Source organism: Syngnathus leptorhynchus, chromosome 9 (assembly GCF_054491065.1).
Source record: "Syngnathus leptorhynchus isolate UIUO chromosome 9, UIUO_Slep, whole genome shotgun sequence".
Taxonomy (NCBI): Eukaryota; Metazoa; Chordata; class Actinopteri; order Syngnathiformes; family Syngnathidae; genus Syngnathus; species Syngnathus leptorhynchus.
The window spans coordinates 11,009,492-11,029,946 of NC_141203.1; the positions used below are offsets into that span (position 1 = coordinate 11,009,492).

General features: G+C 43.8%; 2 protein-coding genes across 4 annotated transcripts; both read right to left on the reverse strand.

The window, feature by feature from the left end:
- Window positions 1-3,842: 3,842 nt before the first annotated feature.
- On the reverse strand, window positions 3,843-6,956 carry cdca7a (cell division cycle associated 7a). Its single transcript, XM_085920526.1, has 10 exons — window positions 6,536-6,956; window positions 5,933-6,070; window positions 5,729-5,851; window positions 5,446-5,649; window positions 5,308-5,376; window positions 5,045-5,233; window positions 4,833-4,961; window positions 4,616-4,765; window positions 4,407-4,543; window positions 3,843-4,311 (listed from the first exon to the last, which is right to left on the reverse strand). The coding sequence occupies exons 1-10, from the start codon at window positions 6,554-6,556 to the stop codon at window positions 4,278-4,280; spliced, it is 1,194 nt and encodes a 397-aa protein (XP_085776652.1). The 5' UTR covers window positions 6,557-6,956; the 3' UTR covers window positions 3,843-4,277.
- A 41-nt stretch (window positions 6,957-6,997) lies between these two features.
- map3k20a (mitogen-activated protein kinase kinase kinase 20a) lies at window positions 6,998-20,407 on the reverse strand. Of its 3 annotated transcripts, XM_085920297.1 has the most exons (21): window positions 20,265-20,407; window positions 19,589-19,825; window positions 17,843-18,032; window positions 17,064-17,151; window positions 15,928-16,029; window positions 15,664-15,729; window positions 15,471-15,499; window positions 15,211-15,348; window positions 14,826-14,912; window positions 14,682-14,756; window positions 14,504-14,610; window positions 13,460-13,595; window positions 11,528-11,572; window positions 11,429-11,459; window positions 11,218-11,357; window positions 11,075-11,137; window positions 10,914-11,003; window positions 8,652-8,768; window positions 8,489-8,563; window positions 8,133-8,283; window positions 6,998-8,069 (listed from the first exon to the last, which is right to left on the reverse strand). In XM_085920297.1, exons 2-21 carry the CDS (start codon window positions 19,591-19,593, stop codon window positions 7,393-7,395), a joined length of 2,412 nt encoding a protein of 803 aa, XP_085776423.1. In that variant the 5' UTR covers window positions 19,594-19,825; window positions 20,265-20,407; the 3' UTR covers window positions 6,998-7,392. The 3 variants fall into 3 exon arrangements, with proteins under 3 accessions (XP_085776423.1, XP_085776425.1, XP_085776424.1); XM_085920299.1 differs by lacking the exons at window positions 19,589-19,825; window positions 20,265-20,407 and adding an exon at window positions 19,146-19,559; XM_085920298.1 differs by lacking the exons at window positions 19,589-19,825; window positions 20,265-20,407 and adding an exon at window positions 18,642-18,912.
- Between the last annotated feature and the right edge of the window lie 48 nt (window positions 20,408-20,455).

Here is a 20,455-nt window from a genome sequence, read left to right on the forward strand (position 1 = left end):
GTACCTAATAGAGTGTCCGGGTGACGTCACAGATTAACCAGCCAATCAGAAAGTGGGGGTGAGGGCGGGTGTGGCACTTTTCACTTTCACTTAAACTTTTTCCCTAATGAAGTGATTAGGTACACCTGTGTCCGTGTGACGTCACAGATCAACCAGCCAATCAGAAAGTGGGGGGTTGTTTGGGTGTGGCACTTTTCACTTTCATTTAAACTTTGACCATGATTTTTCCCTAATGAAGTGGCCTGTGATTAGGTACACCAAAAAATGGCGGTGTACCTAATGAAGTGTCCGTGTGACGTCACAGATCAACCAGCCAATCAGAAAGTGGGGGGTTGTTTGGGTGTGGCACTTTTCACTTTCATTTAAACTTTGACCATGATTTTTCCCTAATGAAGTGGCCTGTGATTAGGTACACCTGAAAATGGCGGTGTACCTAATGAAATGTCCGAGTGACGTCACAGATCAACCAGCCAATCAGAAAGTGGGGGGTTGTTTGGGTGTGGCACTTTTCACTTTCATTTAAATTTTGACCATGATTTTTCCCTAATGAAGTGGCCTGTGATTAGGTACACCTGAAAATGGCGGTGTACCTAATAGAGTGTCCGAGTGACGTCACAGATTAACCAGCCAATCAGAAAGTGGGGGTGAGGGCGGGTGTGGCACTTTTCACTTTCACTTAAACTTTTTCCCTAATGAAGTGATTAGGTACACCTGTGTCCGTGTGACGTCACAGATCAACCAGCCAATCAGAAAGTGGGGGGTTGTTTGGGTGTGGCACTTTTCACTTTCATTTAAACTTTGACCATGATTTTTCCCTAATGAAGTGGCCTGTGATTAGGTACACCAAAAAATGGCGGTGTACCTAATGAAGTGTCCGTGTGACGTCACAGATCAACCAGCCAATCAGAAAGTGGGGGGTTGTTTGGGTGTGGCACTTTTCACTTTCATTTAAACTTTGACCATGATTTTTCCCTAATGAAGTGGCCTGTGATTAGGTACACCTGAAAATGGCGGTGTACCTAATGAAGTGTCCAAGTGACGTCACAGATCAACCAGCCAATCAGAAAGTGGGGGGTTGTTTGGGTGTGGCACTTTTCACTTTCATTTAAATTTTGACCATGATTTTTCCCTAATGAAGTGGCCTGTGATTAGGTACACCTGAAAATGGCGGTGTACCTAATAGAGTGTCCGGGTGACGTCACAGATTAACCAGCCAATCAGAAAGTGGGGGTGAGGGCGGGTGTGGCACTTTTCACTTTCACTTAAACTTTTTCCCTAATGAAGTGATTAGGTACACCTGTGTCCGTGTGACGTCACAGATCAACCAGCCAATCAGAAAGTGGGGGGTTGTTTGGGTGTGGCACTTTTCACTTTCATTTAAACTTTGACCATGATTTTTCCCTAATGAAGTGGCCTGTGATTAGGTACACCAAAAAATGGCGGTGTACCTAATGAAGTGTCCGTGTGACGTCACAGATCAACCAGCCAATCAGAAAGTGGGGGGTTGTTTGGGTGTGGCACTTTTCACTTTCATTTAAACTTTGACCATGATTTTTCCCTAATGAAGTGGCCTGTGATTAGGTACACCTGAAAATGGCGGTGTACCTAATGAAATGTCCGAGTGACGTCACAGATCAACCAGCCAATCAGAAAGTGGGGGGTTGTTTGGGTGTGGCACTTTTCACTTTCATTTAAATTTTGACCATGATTTTTCCCTAATGAAGTGGCCTGTGATTAGGTACACCTGAAAATGGCGGTGTACCTAATAGAGTGTCCGAGTGACGTCACAGATTAACCAGCCAATCAGAAAGTGGGGGTGAGGGCGGGTGTGGCACTTTTCACTTTCACTTAAACTTTTTCCCTAATGAAGTGATTAGGTACACCTGTGTCCGTGTGACGTCACAGATCAACCAGCCAATCAGAAAGTGGGGGGTTGTTTGGGTGTGGCACTTTTCACTTTCATTTAAACTTTGACCATGATTTTTCCCTAATGAAGTGGCCTGTGATTAGGTACACCAAAAAATGGCGGTGTACCTAATGAAGTGTCCGTGTGACGTCACAGATCAACCAGCCAATCAGAAAGTGGGGGGTTGTTTGGGTGTGGCACTTTTCACTTTCATTTAAACTTTGACCATGATTTTTCCCTAATGAAGTGGCCTGTGATTAGGTACACCTGAAAATGGCGGTGTACCTAATGAAGTGTCCGAGTGACGTCACAGATCAACCAGCCAATCAGAAAGTGGGGGGTTGTTTGGGTGTGGCACTTTTCACTTTCATTTAAACTTTGACCATGATTTTTCCCTAATGAAGTGGCCTGTGATTAGGTACACCAAAAAATGGCGGTGTACCTAATAGAGTGTCCAAGTGACGTCACAGATCAACCAGCCAATCAGAAAGTGGGGGGTTGTTTGGGTGTGGCACTTTTCACTTTCATTTAAATTTTGACCATGATTTTTCCCTAATGAAGTGGCCTGTTATTAGGTACACTTGAAAATGGCGGTGTTCCTAATGGAGTGTCCGTGTGACGTCACGGATCAAACAGCCAATCAAAAAGTGGGGGTGAAGGCGGGTGTGGCACTTTTCACTTTTACTTAAACTTTGGCCATGATTTTTCCCTAATGAAGTGGCCTGTTATTAGGTACACCTGAAAATGGTGGTGTGCAGTAATGCAAACGAGACGTTTCGTTCAGCTTTTTTTTATTGAGAACTTGAACAGTTTTGCAATCAGGCAAGTTCCAAGTCACTTGTGACGAATCTGCAGTCGCGAAACACAAGACTGCTTTATCATAGCAGTTGTAACTCGAGACGGGGAGCAAGATAACATGGGAGCAACTTGACATGTAACTTCGGCTGGATTCGTTCTCTTTTCACTTTTAAAGTTGATAACTTTACCTTGAGTGACCCCAAAATATAAAATGCCATTTGAAGCACCTCAAAATTGAGGCGTGCAGAGAAGCACCTGCGTCCGTCATGTGATGTCACGGCTGCTTGTTCGTCATGACCCCCCCCCCCCCCCCTCTTGACATCCCCCCCCCCCCTCGGTTAGCGGTACCCCGCAGCCCGCCGCCACACGCTGCTCATTTACTGCTACGCTGGTTTTCATAATTAGCACCGCGAGGCCTCATTAAATCTGCTCTAATGAATAAATATTGTATTTCATAGCGTGATTAGCAGATCAGCTCAATGCCAAAGCGTTGTAAACAATTACTTGGCCAAATATTCATCACCCCAAAGTGGAAGATCATTTAAAACTAAAAAAGAGCTGCATTCTCAAGTGGATCGTTATTATACCAATCATAGATTTGAAAATGTTACATTTTGATGTTTATTTTTTTTTTACTGTCAGAGGCGAGCGTGTCAGACTGCTGTAAATAAAAACAGTTTATTATCATCTTTATTGGACTTGTCGAAATCTTGATTGCTGGCTCATGACACACATCACGATTGTTGTTTTCTTAAATTGTTGTTTCTAATTTTGTTTAAATGCCATCGACTTGAAGATAAACAATGTATAATATAAACACGTTCCAAGCTGAATGAAGTAGTCCTCACAGAGGGTTAAGTTCTAGTCATCATGTGTCCAGAATCACAAGGCTGAGCAGAAAATGAGCCAGAGAGCAGGATAAAATGATTTACAGGTACAAGACTCCCATTAGAGAGCGCTAATTGTTTCCGCGCCATTAGCGCCAGTTATCTAATGAAGGAGATATAAGCGGTACGGTACATCACAGCAAGCTCCTCGCCATCGCTGCATGGCAAGCAGTGGACCCCGACCTGGACACGCACGGAAAGCTCACGTCAACCACTGTGTGAACTCTACGTTTCAAACAATGCAGTTGTAGTTGTAGTTCAATTTGTACAACATTTATATCTGTTCATGATTCCCCATCAGGTGTGCCATGGGAAATTATACTGTTTTACATCAGTGGTGTGAAAATATTTAAAAAAAAAAAACTACAAATAAGCATCTTTGACCGTATATACTCGTGAAATATTATGGCGGGCAGAAACAAAGCTGCAGAGATAAAAGAATACAATAAAGCAGTCAATAAGTAACAAGCTGCTATTGGACTTAAAAATACAGTAAATGTTTGTTTTTCTTGAACTGTAAAAACAAGTGTGGGTTGAATCTAACATTGTCAGAAAGGCAATTCAGTGATCAATTAATAAAAATTTGCTCAGATGATCATTTCAAATGCAAGTCCAACAATTAAAAAAGAATCTGACGGCAAAAAAAGTGTCAAAGTTGGTTGTCCAGCGTCTCCTTTGGCTGTTCATCACTCACTAATCCCTTCCAGCTCCTTCTTTAAGCTGCAGAGACAACAATGGCAATAAATATCGACAAACAATGGCTATAATGTAAAAAAAAAAAAAAAAAAAAAAAATGTCACAAGTGCATCCCTTACCTTCTCAGGTAGGCGTGAACATTGTCAAATCCGTGATATTTGGCTAAATAGACCAGGACTCCGGTGGCGCAGCGACCTTCACGGGCGCGGCAGAAGCTGCAGTTGCAGATGCCCCGGCACGGCGGGCAGCGCCATTCCTGTCGGGACGATGAGGCACACGTGAGATTCGAACAAAGTTTGTGGGCGGAGACGGCGCATACGGAACTCACCGTGTCCAGCAGAGCGTCTCGCACTTCTTCGCCGTAGCGGTTCCGAAGGCACGGGCCGCAGAACTGACCCCGGACGCCGACGCAGTTTGGATTGCGGCAATTGGTTTTGGTGTCCACTGTTTTCTGGCGGCACTGGTGACAAGTGGTTCCCTGGAAAAGAGACAGGGTTAGGGTTTCAAACCAGGATTATGCAGAAGTGGGTTCTTGCTAGACTCACAGAGACGGCGTTGTACACTTTCTCCCTCACGTTGTTGCAAATGCACGCAAGCTCATGCTCGGTGACCTCGTCCACGGGTCGCACCACGTGAGGTATGGCCTTTTTGCCGTTGCAGGAACGGCGGCGAACCTGCACACCAAATATGATCAGTCGTTAGCATCGAAGCGGCGTCAACGACAGATTGACCGAGCTTAGACCCAAAGGCATCTTACCGACTCGTCCACTTCTTCGTAGTAGCGGCTTCGTCGCACCAGGCTGAACTTGTCTTCCGGTTCTTCCTCTTCTGGTGTCGGGCTAGGCGGGCCTTCCAATAGCGTGCGAGAACGAGTGTGGGGCCGAGACAGCCGCTGCGAGCTCCTCCTCAAAGTTTCCGGCATGGAACGCCGAGGTGCACGTCGAGCCTGAAACGTGATGAGGATTCACGGTATCACAAAATATTCTGATCGAGAATCAGAATACGTCGAACGTTCCTTACCGTTGGTGATGTCATCGGCTTGGGGAAAAATCCAGGTACTTTGTTGAGCTCTGCCATCAGCTGAGCAAGCTGAAAGAAAATAAAATGGATGAGTGACATTCTGATCAGTTCACCACGGATCAAGCAAATCTTGGCTACCATTTCTTTGTTCTCTTTAACATTCAGGGCTCTCTTGCTCATAAAATTCTCTTCCTCATCAGAGTTGAGTTCTTGAAGAGGAGGGAGGAGGGGTTGCGACGCCGGCCTCTTGGAGCAGGCCTTCTTGGTGGGGAAAGCAAAGGCCACCTTCAAAAGGTTAGCCCTGCTTCCACGTCTCGCAGGTGGAGAATCGGGATCTACTTTCTGCAAGGAAATATTTTTTTTCACATTTTTTAACCCATCATAATGAAACATTATCACCAGTGCCTTCTTTTATAGTCACCATTGCTTCCATCTGAGTGTTGATGAGCTCATCCTCAAACCCAGTGCATGCATCTTCCTCTGCAGGGGCCTTCAGAGTGTTGGCTTTGACAGGCAATCTCCTCGGCGTTCGGGAGCCCCTCCTCTAAAATCCAAAATGTTGTTAGCGCCAGTGCTCACGGGCATCACATTAGTCACCGCCCGGTAACAACACACGTGTTATTACCGTGTTTGCAAAGCCCCCATCAGAGCCAAAACTGTCACAGCTGTCGTCGGAAGAAGAGGACGTCTCCATGGTAACCAGGGGGACGTTGCGGAAGCTCCTCAAATTCATCCTAGTGGAGGGAGGCTGGGCTGCTGCACTCTGTGGCAAAGTAACCAAGAATCACAAGCGTGTTCATCTCACAAATAAGCAAGTGTCTTTCATTTTGAGAGGATAGCACATATTTCAGCAATTCTGTCTAGCTTTGGTGTCACTGAAGAATGTAATTATATATAAATAAAATCATACCTAAGTGCACCTTAAACATTAGAACCGAACTGGTTATACGTCATCATGACAAAACTGAGACGTTCTGGGCTGGACCTAAACTTTTGAATGATTGTATTCATCATTAGGCTGAAGACGTGAAACTATGAAAATATTGGAGTTTTATCCAAAATTATATTTATATTAAATTATAAACTAGTATAGATCTACAATGCTTGAGAGAGGTCATTCAAATACAAGACGGACGCGTTCAAACGAACTCGAACTTAAAATGCGAACTTAGTATGGCGCAAACAATCAAGGAATAAACAAAACAGCAAATTCTGTATTTGGTGTTACCTTGGAGCGTGTGCAAGGCATTTTTTCTTCAAAGTTGTAGCCAGAAGAGCGTTAAAGGCGATCTGCACTGCTGCTTGGCTCTTGAGATCAGCAAGGGACAATACACATCCGCCTTCGGGAGCGCGCGCTATTCACGTTCGTTTCCCGCGCCACTGAAACGTCCTGGAAGCTGAGTAAAAACAAATTTGGTGTTTAAAGAGAATAGTTTACACTTTGAAGTGTATAACAGTGAAACGTCCGTGTTAACATAAGTAAGAATAACACGAGTATGTATTTGACCAACACAAATGAGAAGAAGCTTTCTTTTGTAACACAAACGTATATGTGCCTTGCATGTGTTTCGGCGTGGCGCGATTTTTTCTCTTAAGAATTTGCATACAAGGCGGGTAAAAAGACCGATTTCCCTCCAAATCCTGGGCCAGTGAAGAATCCCCCCCCCCCCTCCTCCTCCTCCTTCCACTATCAATTTTTCAATCTGGATGAAAGATTTTGCCCCAGTGTTAACGTTCAACTTCCAATGTTTCACGTTCATGATTAAGAACGGAAAAACAGCACAAACTCTATTTCTCAATGATATTTATTTAAAATATTCTTTTAAAAAATAGTTTTTCACGTCTGAATTAAAAATATATGCATGCTTTTTATGCTATATTCTCTACAGCAAAAAAGCACCATTAGGAACAAATAATTTGTAGAGTACACAAAGAGCAATAACTCTTTGGCATGTAACTTTAAATATATTCAGAGCATTAATACAGCAGCCAAAGAACATTCCAATTCATTTATATACAAAGTTGTCCAACTCACTAATTGAAACAGTCCCAGTAAGAAATAGTATACACATGGTGGCTGCCATATTAAGTCCTGCCTCCAGCACCACGTCCTCCGCGCCCACCTCTCCTCGGCCGACCTCTGACCGGTTTATTATCCTGTCGCGGTAACCTTTTGTGGCGCTCCACTTTGATCCAGCCGCTATCGCTGCTTGCTTTGGCCTCTTCGCTTTCCTCATTGGCGGTTTCCGTCACCGACACGATACCGGGTATTACGCGCGGGCGGATCTGCGCTGCGGCGCTGTAACTGTTGGACCGCGGCCTCGCTGGATGTCGAGGGCTTTTGTTTTTATTTGCGCTTTGGCCTCCTCTCGTGTTGCCCCTCCCTTGAGCGCTGCCAAAAAAGCCCTCTCTTCTATACTCGAGCACTATGCCCGCGCTGACGGGCCGCTCTTTTTCTGACATGCTTTCCGAGGTGGTGCTGCTCGGGCTGCTGCCCTTTGACCCCAAGTAGAGCGGCGACAGTTTGGCCGAGAGACCGGATGTGGGCGAGGAGCCACGCGAGTCGTTCCAGGCGCTGCCGGGAGAGCGGGCGGGGGAGCGGACGGGCGAGCGTCGCGCCGCCGCCGCCGCGTAAGAAGTGGCTTGGCTTTCGTGAACCGACAGGAACTGAGGAAGAGTGCAGGCTCCTGAGCTGGTCAAGGCGGCGCTGGGCTGCTGAGTTTGCTGCTGCCTCACGCTGCACATCCAAGCTTGATCAATGTCTAAAAACAATTGTATTGTTACACAGCGCTAAACACTGAGTCAATTCTTGTTCGACATCTTACCGGGGTTAGTCCTGCCCCGAGGACTCAAGTCAAAGTGAACGGCTGTCGGTTCGATGTCAAGCTCCACGGTTTTGATGGCATCCTGTCCTCCAAGCGGAGACCACGTCATGGGGCAGCTGTATTTGGTTGACTTTGGTAACTTGACGTTACTCTGTTGGAAAGGACAGCTAAGCTCGATTTCTACCAAACACTGTTTTTGAGAGCTATGGTGCCCTCTTGTGGCATCATGGTATCAAGGAACTATGTTGAAGTGAATTGAGGAGCGAAGTGAGCTCCTCCCCTCAAAAACGAATCCATTCCATTGACGAATGAAGTCCAGTGGAAATGCGAGATTGACAGGTGTCATCAACATTCACCTTATAGCTGACTGTGTAGTCCACTTTCTGGTTTGGCTGTAACCCGACGATCCATTTGTCCATCACAAATGGCGGCTGCATTAAAAGTGAAGTTTGTTTGTCAGTGTGATTCAAACAAGCAAGGATGGAGAGTGAATAGAACGGGAAGAGAAAAACATCAAACCTTATTCATCCGCACGGGCTCCACATCCTGTCGATTGGGGTTGAAAATGACATCCTTGATGTAAGTTAAGGCCACGTCGTCACCGTCGAGTTCCAGAAACATTTTCCACTTGCAGTCCTAAACAAGGAAATGGTCTATTGTAAGACACGGCAGGCAGTCTAGTGCACTCAGCAAATGTTGCCTGATTGCGAGTCTAAAATAAAATAAATTGAGCATGCCACTTTTCTATGTGAGGAAAACTTTTTCATGTGAAGCGACAGCACAACCTAGAGGGAGTTCTGCGGCAGTGCCTCGGAAAGGAATGGGAACACTTTCCCGCAAGTACTTTCTTGGTTTTGTAGATATGTCCTTGCCGTTCCAATACTTTTGGACGGGAAGTGTGAATATATTCTGTTTGAGCTACATTGGTTGTAGTGTCAACGAACCCACAATTGCCTATTGGTGACAAAGTGGCCAGCTTTGACAATAACTCGTACAAAATGTTGAATTGACTCAATTTCATGAAATAACTTGGTTTGGGAATTCCAATCGGGACCCCAAAGGCAGAAAAGTGCACAGTTGCATCTGAAAGTGTTGCCTAGCAAACCAGTTGCCGTTGTTTTCCTCCTCACATCACATCCTCACGGTGGGGGGGGGGGGGGTCCAAATGTGAACAATGCCTCCTTTTACCCCCCCTTGCATACTACATGCTGACGAAGCAGTAATGATTCCGCCCATCCCCAAACGGCCGCCACCGAGCCACAGGTCAGGGCTCAAGCGCACGGGGTTCAGGGCGCCAGCCGATCCATTGTGCTCTGATCACAGGGAAGGACATCAGAGGAGAGCTGCTGACACACTCGTCTGAGGAGCCTTCGCCCTCTCCCGCTGGGGCCGTGCAGGGGGGGGGGGGGGGTCGGATTGCGGGAAAGGGGAGGGGGTCTCATAAGGGGAAAGCGGCTGGCTCAGAAAGCCGGCGGGCGGCCTCGGCGTTGGCCCCGGGACGGTCGCGCCGGGGCTCCGGCGCTCGTCTAATCACTCCGGCAGAAACAATGTGGCGTAATGATGCCTTGGACCCGAGTGCATATAATGACAACTCATACATAATTCAGCACCTTTCACTTGGCTGCACGGTGATATCCTCATTAGCAGGGAACCCTCAGTGGCTGTCAGATGGTGGCCGCTCAATCGCAAGGCCCTCATTTTGTCTTTGAGAAGTGCAGCTGCTTCCATGACATCGCCAGCAAAGAGGGGCGAAGAGGAGGAGGGGGGGGGGGGGGGGGGGATGCAGTGTGGGTTTGTTTTATTTTGTGCACACACACACACACAAACGCACGCACATAGACAAAAAAAAAAAAAAACTTCCAGTTTGTAAAAACAAGGCTGACACGGAACCTGACACCAGGCAGGGGAAAATAATTAGCTCTCATTTTCTCAGCCTCCTGTTTCCTTCTCCCCGCTGTGTTTTCGACCCACTAAACCACCACATGTCAGAAGAAATGGGAGGCAATTAGCAGGCTCGTTTCAGCCCTGGCGAACACACTGAAAGAGGACTATTTATGATGGGACAATGAACAGCTGAAAGATTAAATAACGTTTTCCTTTTAAAAAGAAAACGACTTCTGGCTAAATGGGCTATTTTTGATTAAATTCGAACGGCAAGTGAAGAGCCGGCCTTTTCTTTTTTTTTCGGGAATGGGGTGGGGTGGTGGAGGGGGGGGCTCACAAAGGGCTGCGAGTGAGTGGCGCTGGATGTGGTACATGGAGGAGAATGACATGTTTATTTGTCTGCTTTTATACCTGCATAGTGATGCCTGTAATGGTCAGTGTAACAGCTGTCATGAGGAGGGGGGGGAGGGGGGCGAAGAAGAAAAAAGCTTCGGCATATCAATGCTTCAACTCGGACAAAACAGTTTGAACGTGTGCACGCTTATGCTCACTGGCCAGCATATTAGGTACACCTCATTGTACCTTTTCAAATATGACTGTGCTCAAGCTTGATTGCTAACTTTGTGAATGGGCAATGGATGAGAACATTCCCTTCTTTTTGCCTTATATGAAGGGAAGATGCATTTGGCATAGCTAGCTAGCTAGCTAAATGCGCCAGACCACTGCAGATGCAAACAAAGGCGGTTGTGTTTGTATATGCTAGAGGAGGAGCAAATGTGGTTCTCAGTTTTTGCACATTTTCAGGTGTATTTATATATATATATATATATATATATATATATATATATAAAAATATATATCTCTGAATTCACTTTCCAGGTCAGGTCAGAAACTTACGTTTTTTCCAGTGCCTGGCTTCCAATGGTATCCAAAGACGAGTTCCAGATGAACATTTTTACTGTTTTCCACCTCGTTTTCCAGCTCTTCCTAGAAAGAAAAAAGTTGGACTTGGACATAAATTGGATACAAGTGAGAGAAAACTTTCATTCACATTCTACCTTGAGCAGAGGTGGGAAGTGGACTAGCCCGAGGTAATCATTAGTCAGCTTTTCAATTTCACTCTGCCAAAGAGCAAACGAGACATAAATCACGACAAGCAGAGCGCGGTGGGAACGCGGCGACATTTGGCTCTCGGCCTTGCCTTCAGGTGCATGACGTGACCTTTGGACTTGATGCCCATGTCGCGCATGTCTCTCTCCGACAGCAAAAGGAGCCTTTTGCCCGTGATGTGATTGTCTCGCAATAGGTCGGCATACAGGTGCATGTTGTAGCCGCTAGCGTCTACGGGACAAAGTGATCATGTCAGCTCATATAAATGGTTCAATCATCACAAAAAAAAAAATCATACAAACCTTGACCGAATATTTGCTGCATCCAGAAATACTGCAGAGCATAACGGGCACACGTTAGCTGTAAATAACAATAACGCATCGTGTAGTTCCGACACTGACCACATGCTCCTCCGTCCACGTGTAGATGTCGAGCGTAGGCAGCAGCTGCGAAAAGACAAAACACAAGTTAGGAAATGAGGGTAAATGGGAAAAGAGACACATTTCCAAACAAGTACGTTTCCCCCCCCCCCCCCCCCCAACGGGCCTCTTAATGGTCTTTTATCAGACTTGGAATGTCCATCTGCCTGCGCCGCCGCCGTCTATTTGAATGACAAATCATTTATTGCTCAATAAATGTAATCGCGCAGAAACTCGACAGGCAAAATAAAGACTCTGTCATTGTGATGGGTAGAATGGCGCGTGATGACAGAAATGGTGGCGTGGAAAATTGGAGGAAAGATGACTAAGTGAGGGAGTCATCTCCTTTCAGCGTCTCCTTCAGATTAAGAGCTGAATGCGGGCCTCCATAAACAGTGGCTGGCGCCATACAGTACGCGGCATAAAGACGCTCGGCCCCGCCCGCCGGCACTTCCCGCCTCCTCCATGCTGCGCTTTGCAACCAAGCGCATTCAAACTCTTTTCGACTAACACTTTTCAACACATGGACTGCTTGTGTGCTTTCTTCAAACATGTGATGTGTCGTTGTGTGGAAATCTGCACAATCTGCTTTTTTTTTTTTTTGAAATCGCGCAGCGGATGAAAGGCATGCTGGGTAATCAAACCCATGAAGGCTTTTTAGATGTACTGCACGTGCTATTCCTGTATCCTCTCTCTGTCCAACCTGAAGCAAGTTTTATGTGGGATCTTCATCACCGCACATGGAAAGCAATGAAGATACGAGAAGCAATTTAGAAATCAAATGACAGGTGAAAAAAGAACATTTAAGAAGAATTTAAACTGTCACTTTTATTTTTGCATGAAATTATTTTGAAATAAAAAAACAAAACCTCATATTTCAGATACTTTAGAGGGGGTAACGATTAATCGTTTCGTCAACAACTAAATCAATGATCAAATTCATAGATTATTTGGACAATCAATTCATCGTTTGGATCCTTTTTTTTTTTTTAAATCCTTCAGCTAACAAAAAATGGTATGGAAATTCAATCTGCCAGGCTCCCAATGTGAACAACGCCACCAACCAACTGAACAGCGTATAGTCGAATTATGTGTATATAAGAGCGGCGGTATTTCCAAATCTGCCGAAACATCATAATTATTAAAACAGCCAATTATTTTTGGCCTTATTATTAAGTACTTCACACAAGGGCCCGAGGACATCTCAGTAAGTGAGAGACTGCCGCAACAACTGCACTCCGCCACATTCAGAACAAATTGGCCAATCTTAATGTCAGCAAAATGTCACTTCATCATAAAAGATTGGCCTTCCTGTGCGCTTGTGGCTTCTTTCTTCACAGCATGCCACATCAAGCATACACCAAATGACTTCCATAATGTCCATAGGGTGACGACTCAATGGAGAATTTATTTCTCTGTCAGATGGTTCTATTTTCTGAATGACAGACTAAATGCATAAAACGCACAAGAAGCACACAAAATAGTGCTTTTATAGGCTGTAATTATAGCTAATGGTTTACAAGTAATTAATCTAGAAACAAGTTCTTCTACAACACCAATCCTGCATTAGTGGCGATTCCACTTGACTGATTGATAAGGCAGCACTGTGCAGAAAATTCGATTTCGCTTTTCACTTCGGAGCCACACAGCAAAGACATATGGAATATGGATGTTGCAAAATGTCCAGCCATAAAATGCATTTTGAAATTGAATTGATATTTAAATATGATGCAAATTTCACTTCATGGCTGCATTGCACAGAATTTATTTCAACGCATTTTACTTCCCATGTTGCCTCATGTGGTTCATCTACTGGAGGGGGGGGGGTATTATGTTAGTTGGCCGACAGGAGACGCTGTTGAGGCCACTTTGAAGCAAGGTTGTGACAAGGTGAAGTGCTGAGGGGTGACTCACCGGGCTGTTGGATTGTTCGATGAGTTTGTGCTCCCACATCTTCAGACGGCGCTCCCTCTCCTTCAGTTCCTGCTCTTTGCTACTCAGGTTACTCTCCAGCTTCTTCAGTCTTTCAAGGGTGGCTTCAATTTCGCACCTGAATGGCCACAAAAAAAAAGTCGGATATGTGACATTGACATTTCTGGTTGACTGAAAATTATTTATGATTATTTTCTTATTTAATGTTTCTTTATTGTTATTTTTATAATATTTTATTATTTTACACAGTTGTTTATTTTCTGGTTATTTTTCAATTTATATTTCAAGTTGAGTTTTGGTAGATTTCGCAAATCAGTGAATAGTGTTTAGTGATTACGATGACAATATCATTCAGAACCACATTGCCTTACTCTCACAGGTCAGTTGTTCTGTTTTCTAAAAGGTCATGCCCCTTTGTTAAAGGTCAAGCAAAAATCCAAACTCCAATATTTACTTTGTGCAAACTTTCCCTGACAGAACACGCAAACAGTACTCCATAAGTATTCCAAGAACTTCAAACACGCATAAACAACTCTCGGACCGACGGGCTGGAGTGGACTGAACTCGGCGCGCGTGACCCGCGGGCTATTTGGAGCCCGGCTCACCTGCGCGTCCGTGTCGGCGCCAGCGTGACTTTGTGAAGAAGCTGTCGCACGGCGAGGAGCTGAGGCAGAATAAAGTCGCAGCTGAGACTCAGGCTGTGCCGAACATCAACTGAACCTCCAGCTGCTCACACAGCCCAATTAAACACTTCGACTTGAAAAAGATGGTGATTATTTTTAGGGCCTTATGGGTAAAGAGAGGAAATATATCCAGATGGAGGAGTCGTCGAAGGTTTTCATGCCTTTCTGCCGCCATCAGTCGAGTCATTAAAGATCTATATGAACCATCTCCACTTCTTTTTTTGTATTTCCCGACCCCCGTCAGCCACATTTCCACGTCATTCTTTGCAATTTCCTTTAGGCTGAGTGCACATTGAGTCGTCAATACATCGGGTTGGCCTGCCCGAATGGCTCATTACGTTACCTCCATTCAGACTTGTTGTGGAGGAAAGAGTTGCACTGTTGGGGAAGTTGGCTGTCGTTCGCCATGGTCTCTAAAGTAGACAGGATCTGCTTGAACGTTGGCCTATCCTGAATCCAGAGGAGTCGTTTCAGTGGCGTGCCATGTTGCGGCTCTCGAGGCCGGTGCGAGCGGGACTCACTTTTGGATCCGTCATCCAGCAATCCCTCATCAGCTCTGCAAAGCTGGCAGGACAGCCGCTGGGGATGGTCAACCTCTGAAACGCAAATACATGTCAAAATTATTTTTTCAATAGAATTTGGAAATGGGTGGGGAAAAAAAATACCTCCTCCTTCTCCACGACAAGCCAAGCCACTTGTAAGCCTTCCAGGCCTTTGAATGGAACCTCGCGTGTCAGCATCTCCCAAAGCACCTGTCACACATTAATATACTCCAACTTTATAACAATGGACATTTAAAAACACTCCAAAAACAATGTTTACAAAAATTCTTCAGTTGAACTGGCCTTTTTGAAATCAGTTTTAGATTAACATGCATTTTTTTGGGAATTGAAGGAACTGCTTGCAAATCCAACCTAACAAACTGTGGTTAGTCTTACACAACCAACCGCTCCGTACGTCGTTACAGTCCTCACTACGAGTTGACTCGTGATCACGTGAGTTTCCCAACTTTCTCTTCCGTTTGCTCGGCTTCTGGTTGTTGCCACTCACCACAGCGTAGGAGAAGGTGTCACAGGTCTCAGACACTCGCAGGCTCTGGATGACCTCAGGAGCCATCCACGGAAAGGTGCCCACTAGCGACATGTGCGTTGTGTGGGTCAGAAACTTGGAGGCCCCAAAGTCACAAATCTGAGAAAAAAAAAAAAAAACCTTCAGAACTAAAATCGCTTTGGAGTATGTAGCAGATGTGGCAACATGCTGTATTTTGGCTTGGATTTTTTTTTATGCTCGGTTCATAAAATGACACTTACCTTGAGGACTTTTTCTGCTGTTATGACAACTGAAAGACAAATCATATGTTCTCTGTTACAAAAAATAAAAACAATTCCATGAAAATTACAATGTCCACTCACAGCAAAAATCACAAATTATCATTATGTATGTCTAAAGTCTTTTGATTTAAGCAGGTGTGCCTAATGTTTGGGCGAAAAATGTTATCAGTACCATTTCTTGACTTCAGGTCTCTGTGGATCACCTTTACAGGGGCCTCTGAGTGTAGATAATGGATTCCTAAAGTAAAAATGAAGAGAACAATGAATTATTAACCAGATTTTTTTTTTTAATGTACTGACACTAAAGACACAAAGGTAGGAATAAAACATCTGCTTAGTTTTTGGATGAACACTGTATGCAAGGGTTGCTTATGTACACGTAAAGCTTGTCAACAAAAAAAGAACCTTATGACGACTAACGGCTAACTTATCTCACCTCTGGCGATCTCTGTAGCCCACGTCATGATATGCCCCATGTCCATTTCTTCACTCTCCTCACAGGAAAGGTAGTCGTACAGTGAGCCGCCACTAGCATATTCTATGCAGGAAACAGGAAAGCACAGAAATAAACAGACCAATGAATAACATTGGGAGATTCTCTGAAGGTTAACTAGTAAATGTGACAGGACTTTTTGTTGCTTTCCTTGCTATAAACAGGGCATTTAAAAATGTGCCTGGCAGAGCACTGACGGGAAAAACATATTGATCGGATTTTTGATTGAATTACCGTCAAAAAATATTCTTATTATTGTTTTGATGGCAGATTACGCTTTTTTTTTTTTAACCTGTCAAATTTGGGTTTGTTTTATAATTGTGACCAGTTGAGTGACCTTTTAATCGTCGTATTAAAAGGATTAATAGTAGATTAACCGTAGGCTTAATCTGTTTTCAGAACACTTCTGCTCTTATAGCATGACTGTTTAGCAAACCATTTGGAAGTGAAAACTACGTTGGACAGCAAGCCTGCTTCCTTAAATTTATATTCCCCCGCTACAGACATGCAGCATTATTTTGTGAACATGTCGTACAGCATGTCTGTTTAAAAGTTGATTTCGCAGACATTAGAAAAGCAAAACATTAATAAGGAGCGACAACAAGTCAACTCCTGTCTGCGACTGCACCTTGCACCTTAATACGTTGCCTTCACATTCCGCAAATTATATGACACAAACAGGAAGGGCTTCTGCGTTTTAGTAGTTTTCAATCACTTCTTGACTGATTTTTTTTTTCTCCATATCAGCATCACACTTTGAACTTGTAACCAATATTCTTTTGCTGTGGGTGGCAGGTGGGGTTGCAGTCATAAAAGGAGACGCGCATATTGGCTGTCGGAGCGTTGTGTCTCAACACAGGAAATTATAAATGATCCTCAATAAACACTTTCTGCGATGACTCACCTTTGAATAAACAGACACCCGCTAGCTAGCTACTTTCCAACAAATCCATTTCTGTTCCAAACAGCAGCAGCAATTGGAAATGCATTATGGAGTCTAACTATTGCCCAACTTTTTTGGGTGGGAACAAAGTATTACATTAGTAGTACAATTTTTTTTTTTTTTTTACATCACATACCAGTGACGATTCCATAGTTGGGGGCCTCAACGATGGCGCCATAAAATTGGATGATGTTACGATGGCTGAGCACACTGAGGATTTCAGCCTGGGTGGTGGAATAAAAAGGAAATATTGTTTTTGTTAAACAGGAAGAAAAAAAATAAACATTACAAACAAGCAGTGACATTTCAGACCATTTAATGAAACAAACCCCAATTTTTAAAACAATATGATCAATATTAATGCTAGGTTTGGATTCATTTATAAATGAAAGCATTTTTGGTGGTGTCAGATATTCTTTATTATAGTTGTATGGATATTGAACAGAAACCTGACAAAAGCACTTAAGACTAACTGTAGCAAAACACTGTAATTAAGCAAACAATTGCTTCCCCACTTAAAAGTTGATTTTTTTTTTATTTTACTAGCATTGATCTCTGCAGCCCTGACTGAAGTTCAGTCTGTGATATTGTAGAAGAGTTTCAAAACAAGATATTCAAAGTATGCTGTCAGAACCTGACAAACGAAGCTTTTTCAAATATGATTCTTTTTCTTGTCGACAATGAGCATTTGCTTGAATCGGAGGCACCTCGGGTTGAGAATGTGCTAAACAGGATTTGCTAATAGTGTTTCTTTTGCGACACGTTTCTGATAGTGGGGGAGTATAATGACCATGAATGATGTGAGCGCAAGTCGCCACATCCCACTAAATGGGCTGGCAATTAAAATGATTACTATAGTGACAATTAAAAAGTACAAAGTGTACATGAAAAGCCCCGGGTAATTACGACTCCCACCTCGTTCTCAATCTTGAGCAGCTTTTTCACCGCCACCTCTTTGTCCTGGGAGATCCATCTAGCCCGGTAGACACTTCCGAAGCTGCCGCCGCCGCAGTTCTCGAAGAAGTGGATGTCATCGAACGTGATTTGCACAAAGGAGCCGCTATGAGACGACATCTCATCCTGACACTTGGCGCTGACACCGCTTCTGGAAAATCACAAGGATGAAAGGTGGAATTACGGTTCACATGCAAACTTGTGTCTGTACATCCATTTTGCATTGTTTTGTCATGTAAATGCAGTAATTGCTCGAGTACATAAGAAAGAGAAATACCCTTTACAATGCACACGAGGTTTTGGGGGAACTTTTATAATTTGCTGAACTTTTTTTTGTATTATTTTATTTTAGTTGCGCCGTTGTGGGTGTGAACTCAGCTGATTTGATTCTTGACCAATCAAAGCAGCTCCTCTCATCTATTCATCCATCCAACTATTCAATCATTTATCTACCGAACCTATCCTAACGAGGGTCACGTAAGAGGAAACCAATCCAGGCACAGGGAGAACATGCAAACTCCACGAATCGAACCCTGTGAGACGAACGTGCTAACCAGTGCTCCACTATGCGGGTGAAGCACACAGTGCACTTCGTAGAGTGATAATCCCATCCTTTTGTTTGTCGATAAAAGCATCAAGTTAAAAAAATAAAAAATAATCAAAGAAATAATTCTATCATTAAAGCAAAGTATAGCTCTATTATTGTTCGTCGCTTTCTCAATTTGCAGCTGAGCCATTTGGGCTTTTAAAAGGCTGTTACCTTGTTCTTCATTGGAATTGCTGTCCATGGATAGATTTTCCTCAATTGTCACAGAGGGGAGCCATTGCTTTGCGACCATTTACGCGTATTCATGCCACACTCAGCCCTGGCAGGAAACTGCCGCGGGGGCCGGCCCAATGTATTGTGTGTCCACTCAAGCGGGGTCACGGGGAACAGTGACATTACACCACTCATTCGCGATCCTTCTTCCTCAACAGCAAACAAAGCCGGACGCGTGACAGCATAGATAAAGTCACATGAATGAATGAATGAATGATTCCCCCCACCCACCCACCCATATACAATCACAGGTCACTTTATTAGGCACCTGCACAATCTCGGCTCATCCAATGCAAGAGGTGTCTCTATTGAATGGTTGTAGTTTGCATAGCTAAATAACTGTCATAGTGAAAGGCATTTTCATTAGGTCATTTATTCATGATCTAGCAAAAATAAACTATATATCATCTATGCAGATGGAGAAGAACTGGAAGTTGTAGTTACTTTCGATTTCTGCTGACTCATTCTAATTGTAGAATCTTTTAAACCACTTGCACTTGAAGCACGGTGAAAGTTTCAACGGCGTAACGTTATTCTTGCATACAATATTACTAAATAGACTTTTGGTAATTAAAACAGACTCGTTTTGGTTGTCCATGCGCTGTCATTTTGGTCATGATTTGGAGAGAAGTGACAAAATAGAAATACACAACTATGACGCTTTCCTCATCTATATCATTTTAAAAAAATATGCATCGCAATGTTACTAGCTTGTGTAGAGGAGTGTAATGGTCGTAGTAACAGTAGTGACTGATGTGCAACACCATAACAAAACGTAAAAAAAAACGGGCTTTGATTTGACAGTTGTCAAACTAACGTACCAGAGGATTCCGAGCCACGCAAAAACAAAGCTAATGCGTAAACAAATGTTGACTCCTCATACGTACCGCATACATGGACTTTTTAGGAGGGCGTCAAGCGGCTGGTCGTTGAAGGAGCACAAACTGGAAGTGAAGAATGAATAATGTTCCCGGAAATCGGGTGATACTCGCCTCTTTCTATTTTCACGTGTTGCGCCCACGGTGGATTTACTGGTTACACAACTTCTTGACTTGCCTTGAAGGACGGAGGAGGACCGGCCTCTTTCGATCCACAATTCTAATGACAACAGCGCTCTCTGCTGGCTATAAATAAGAATGCAGTGTTCCGGGTATTTCACTTCAGTTTATGTAGTTCTCGGTTTACGACGGAGTTGCGGGGACGATAAAGAAAATAAATCATCAAGATTTGTTACAATCTGGGCTCAGAACGTCCACTGTTGAAGTGTCCTTGGACAAGACACTGGGTGTTAAATGTGTTCTATAAAAATACAGATAGAGTATATTTCGACTTTGACATTTTTCCATGACTCCCAAAGATTTGTAGTCAAACAAATGACTCTGCATGCTAATGACAAAATAAATATTTATGTATAATTTACAGCACAGGACAAGTTCACAAATATGTATAAATAATATTTCATAGAAAAAGATCAATTGATATTAGGAATATTGAGACATTTAACACATACAGTTTATACCTAAAATATAACAAGAACATAAAGTCCCAGAAAAAAATGTTTACCTGCTTTCCTGAATTGATATTCTCTATGAGCAATCATTTGCTTGCTTAGAGTGACTGCAGTGGAAATACAGCGTAGGGAAAAACCTCCATCCATTTTTGGAAACAGCACCTCATTATCTCTGATGACTTCCTCCAAGTGATTGTTTGTGTTGAGGTTACAGCAGCAACGGCAGTAAGGAAGCTGCGTGGAA

Coding starts and splice junctions, on each gene's coding strand:
- cdca7a (XM_085920526.1), bottom strand. CDS start 6,556: ATGCCTTGCACACGCTCCAAG. Junction 5,852..5,932: donor ATGGGGGCTTTGCAAACACG/GTAATAACACGT, acceptor TTTGGATTTTAG/AGGAGGGGCTCCCGAACGCC. Junction 5,650..5,728: donor ACACTCAGATGGAAGCAATG/GTGACTATAAAA, acceptor ATTTCCTTGCAG/AAAGTAGATCCCGATTCTCC.
- map3k20a (XM_085920297.1), bottom strand. Junction 14,913..15,210: donor ACACCTTCTCCTACGCTGTG/GTGAGTGGCAAC, acceptor AATGTGTGACAG/GTGCTTTGGGAGATGCTGAC. Junction 14,611..14,681: donor GCTGGATGACGGATCCAAAA/GTGAGTCCCGCT, acceptor CTCTGGATTCAG/GATAGGCCAACGTTCAAGCA.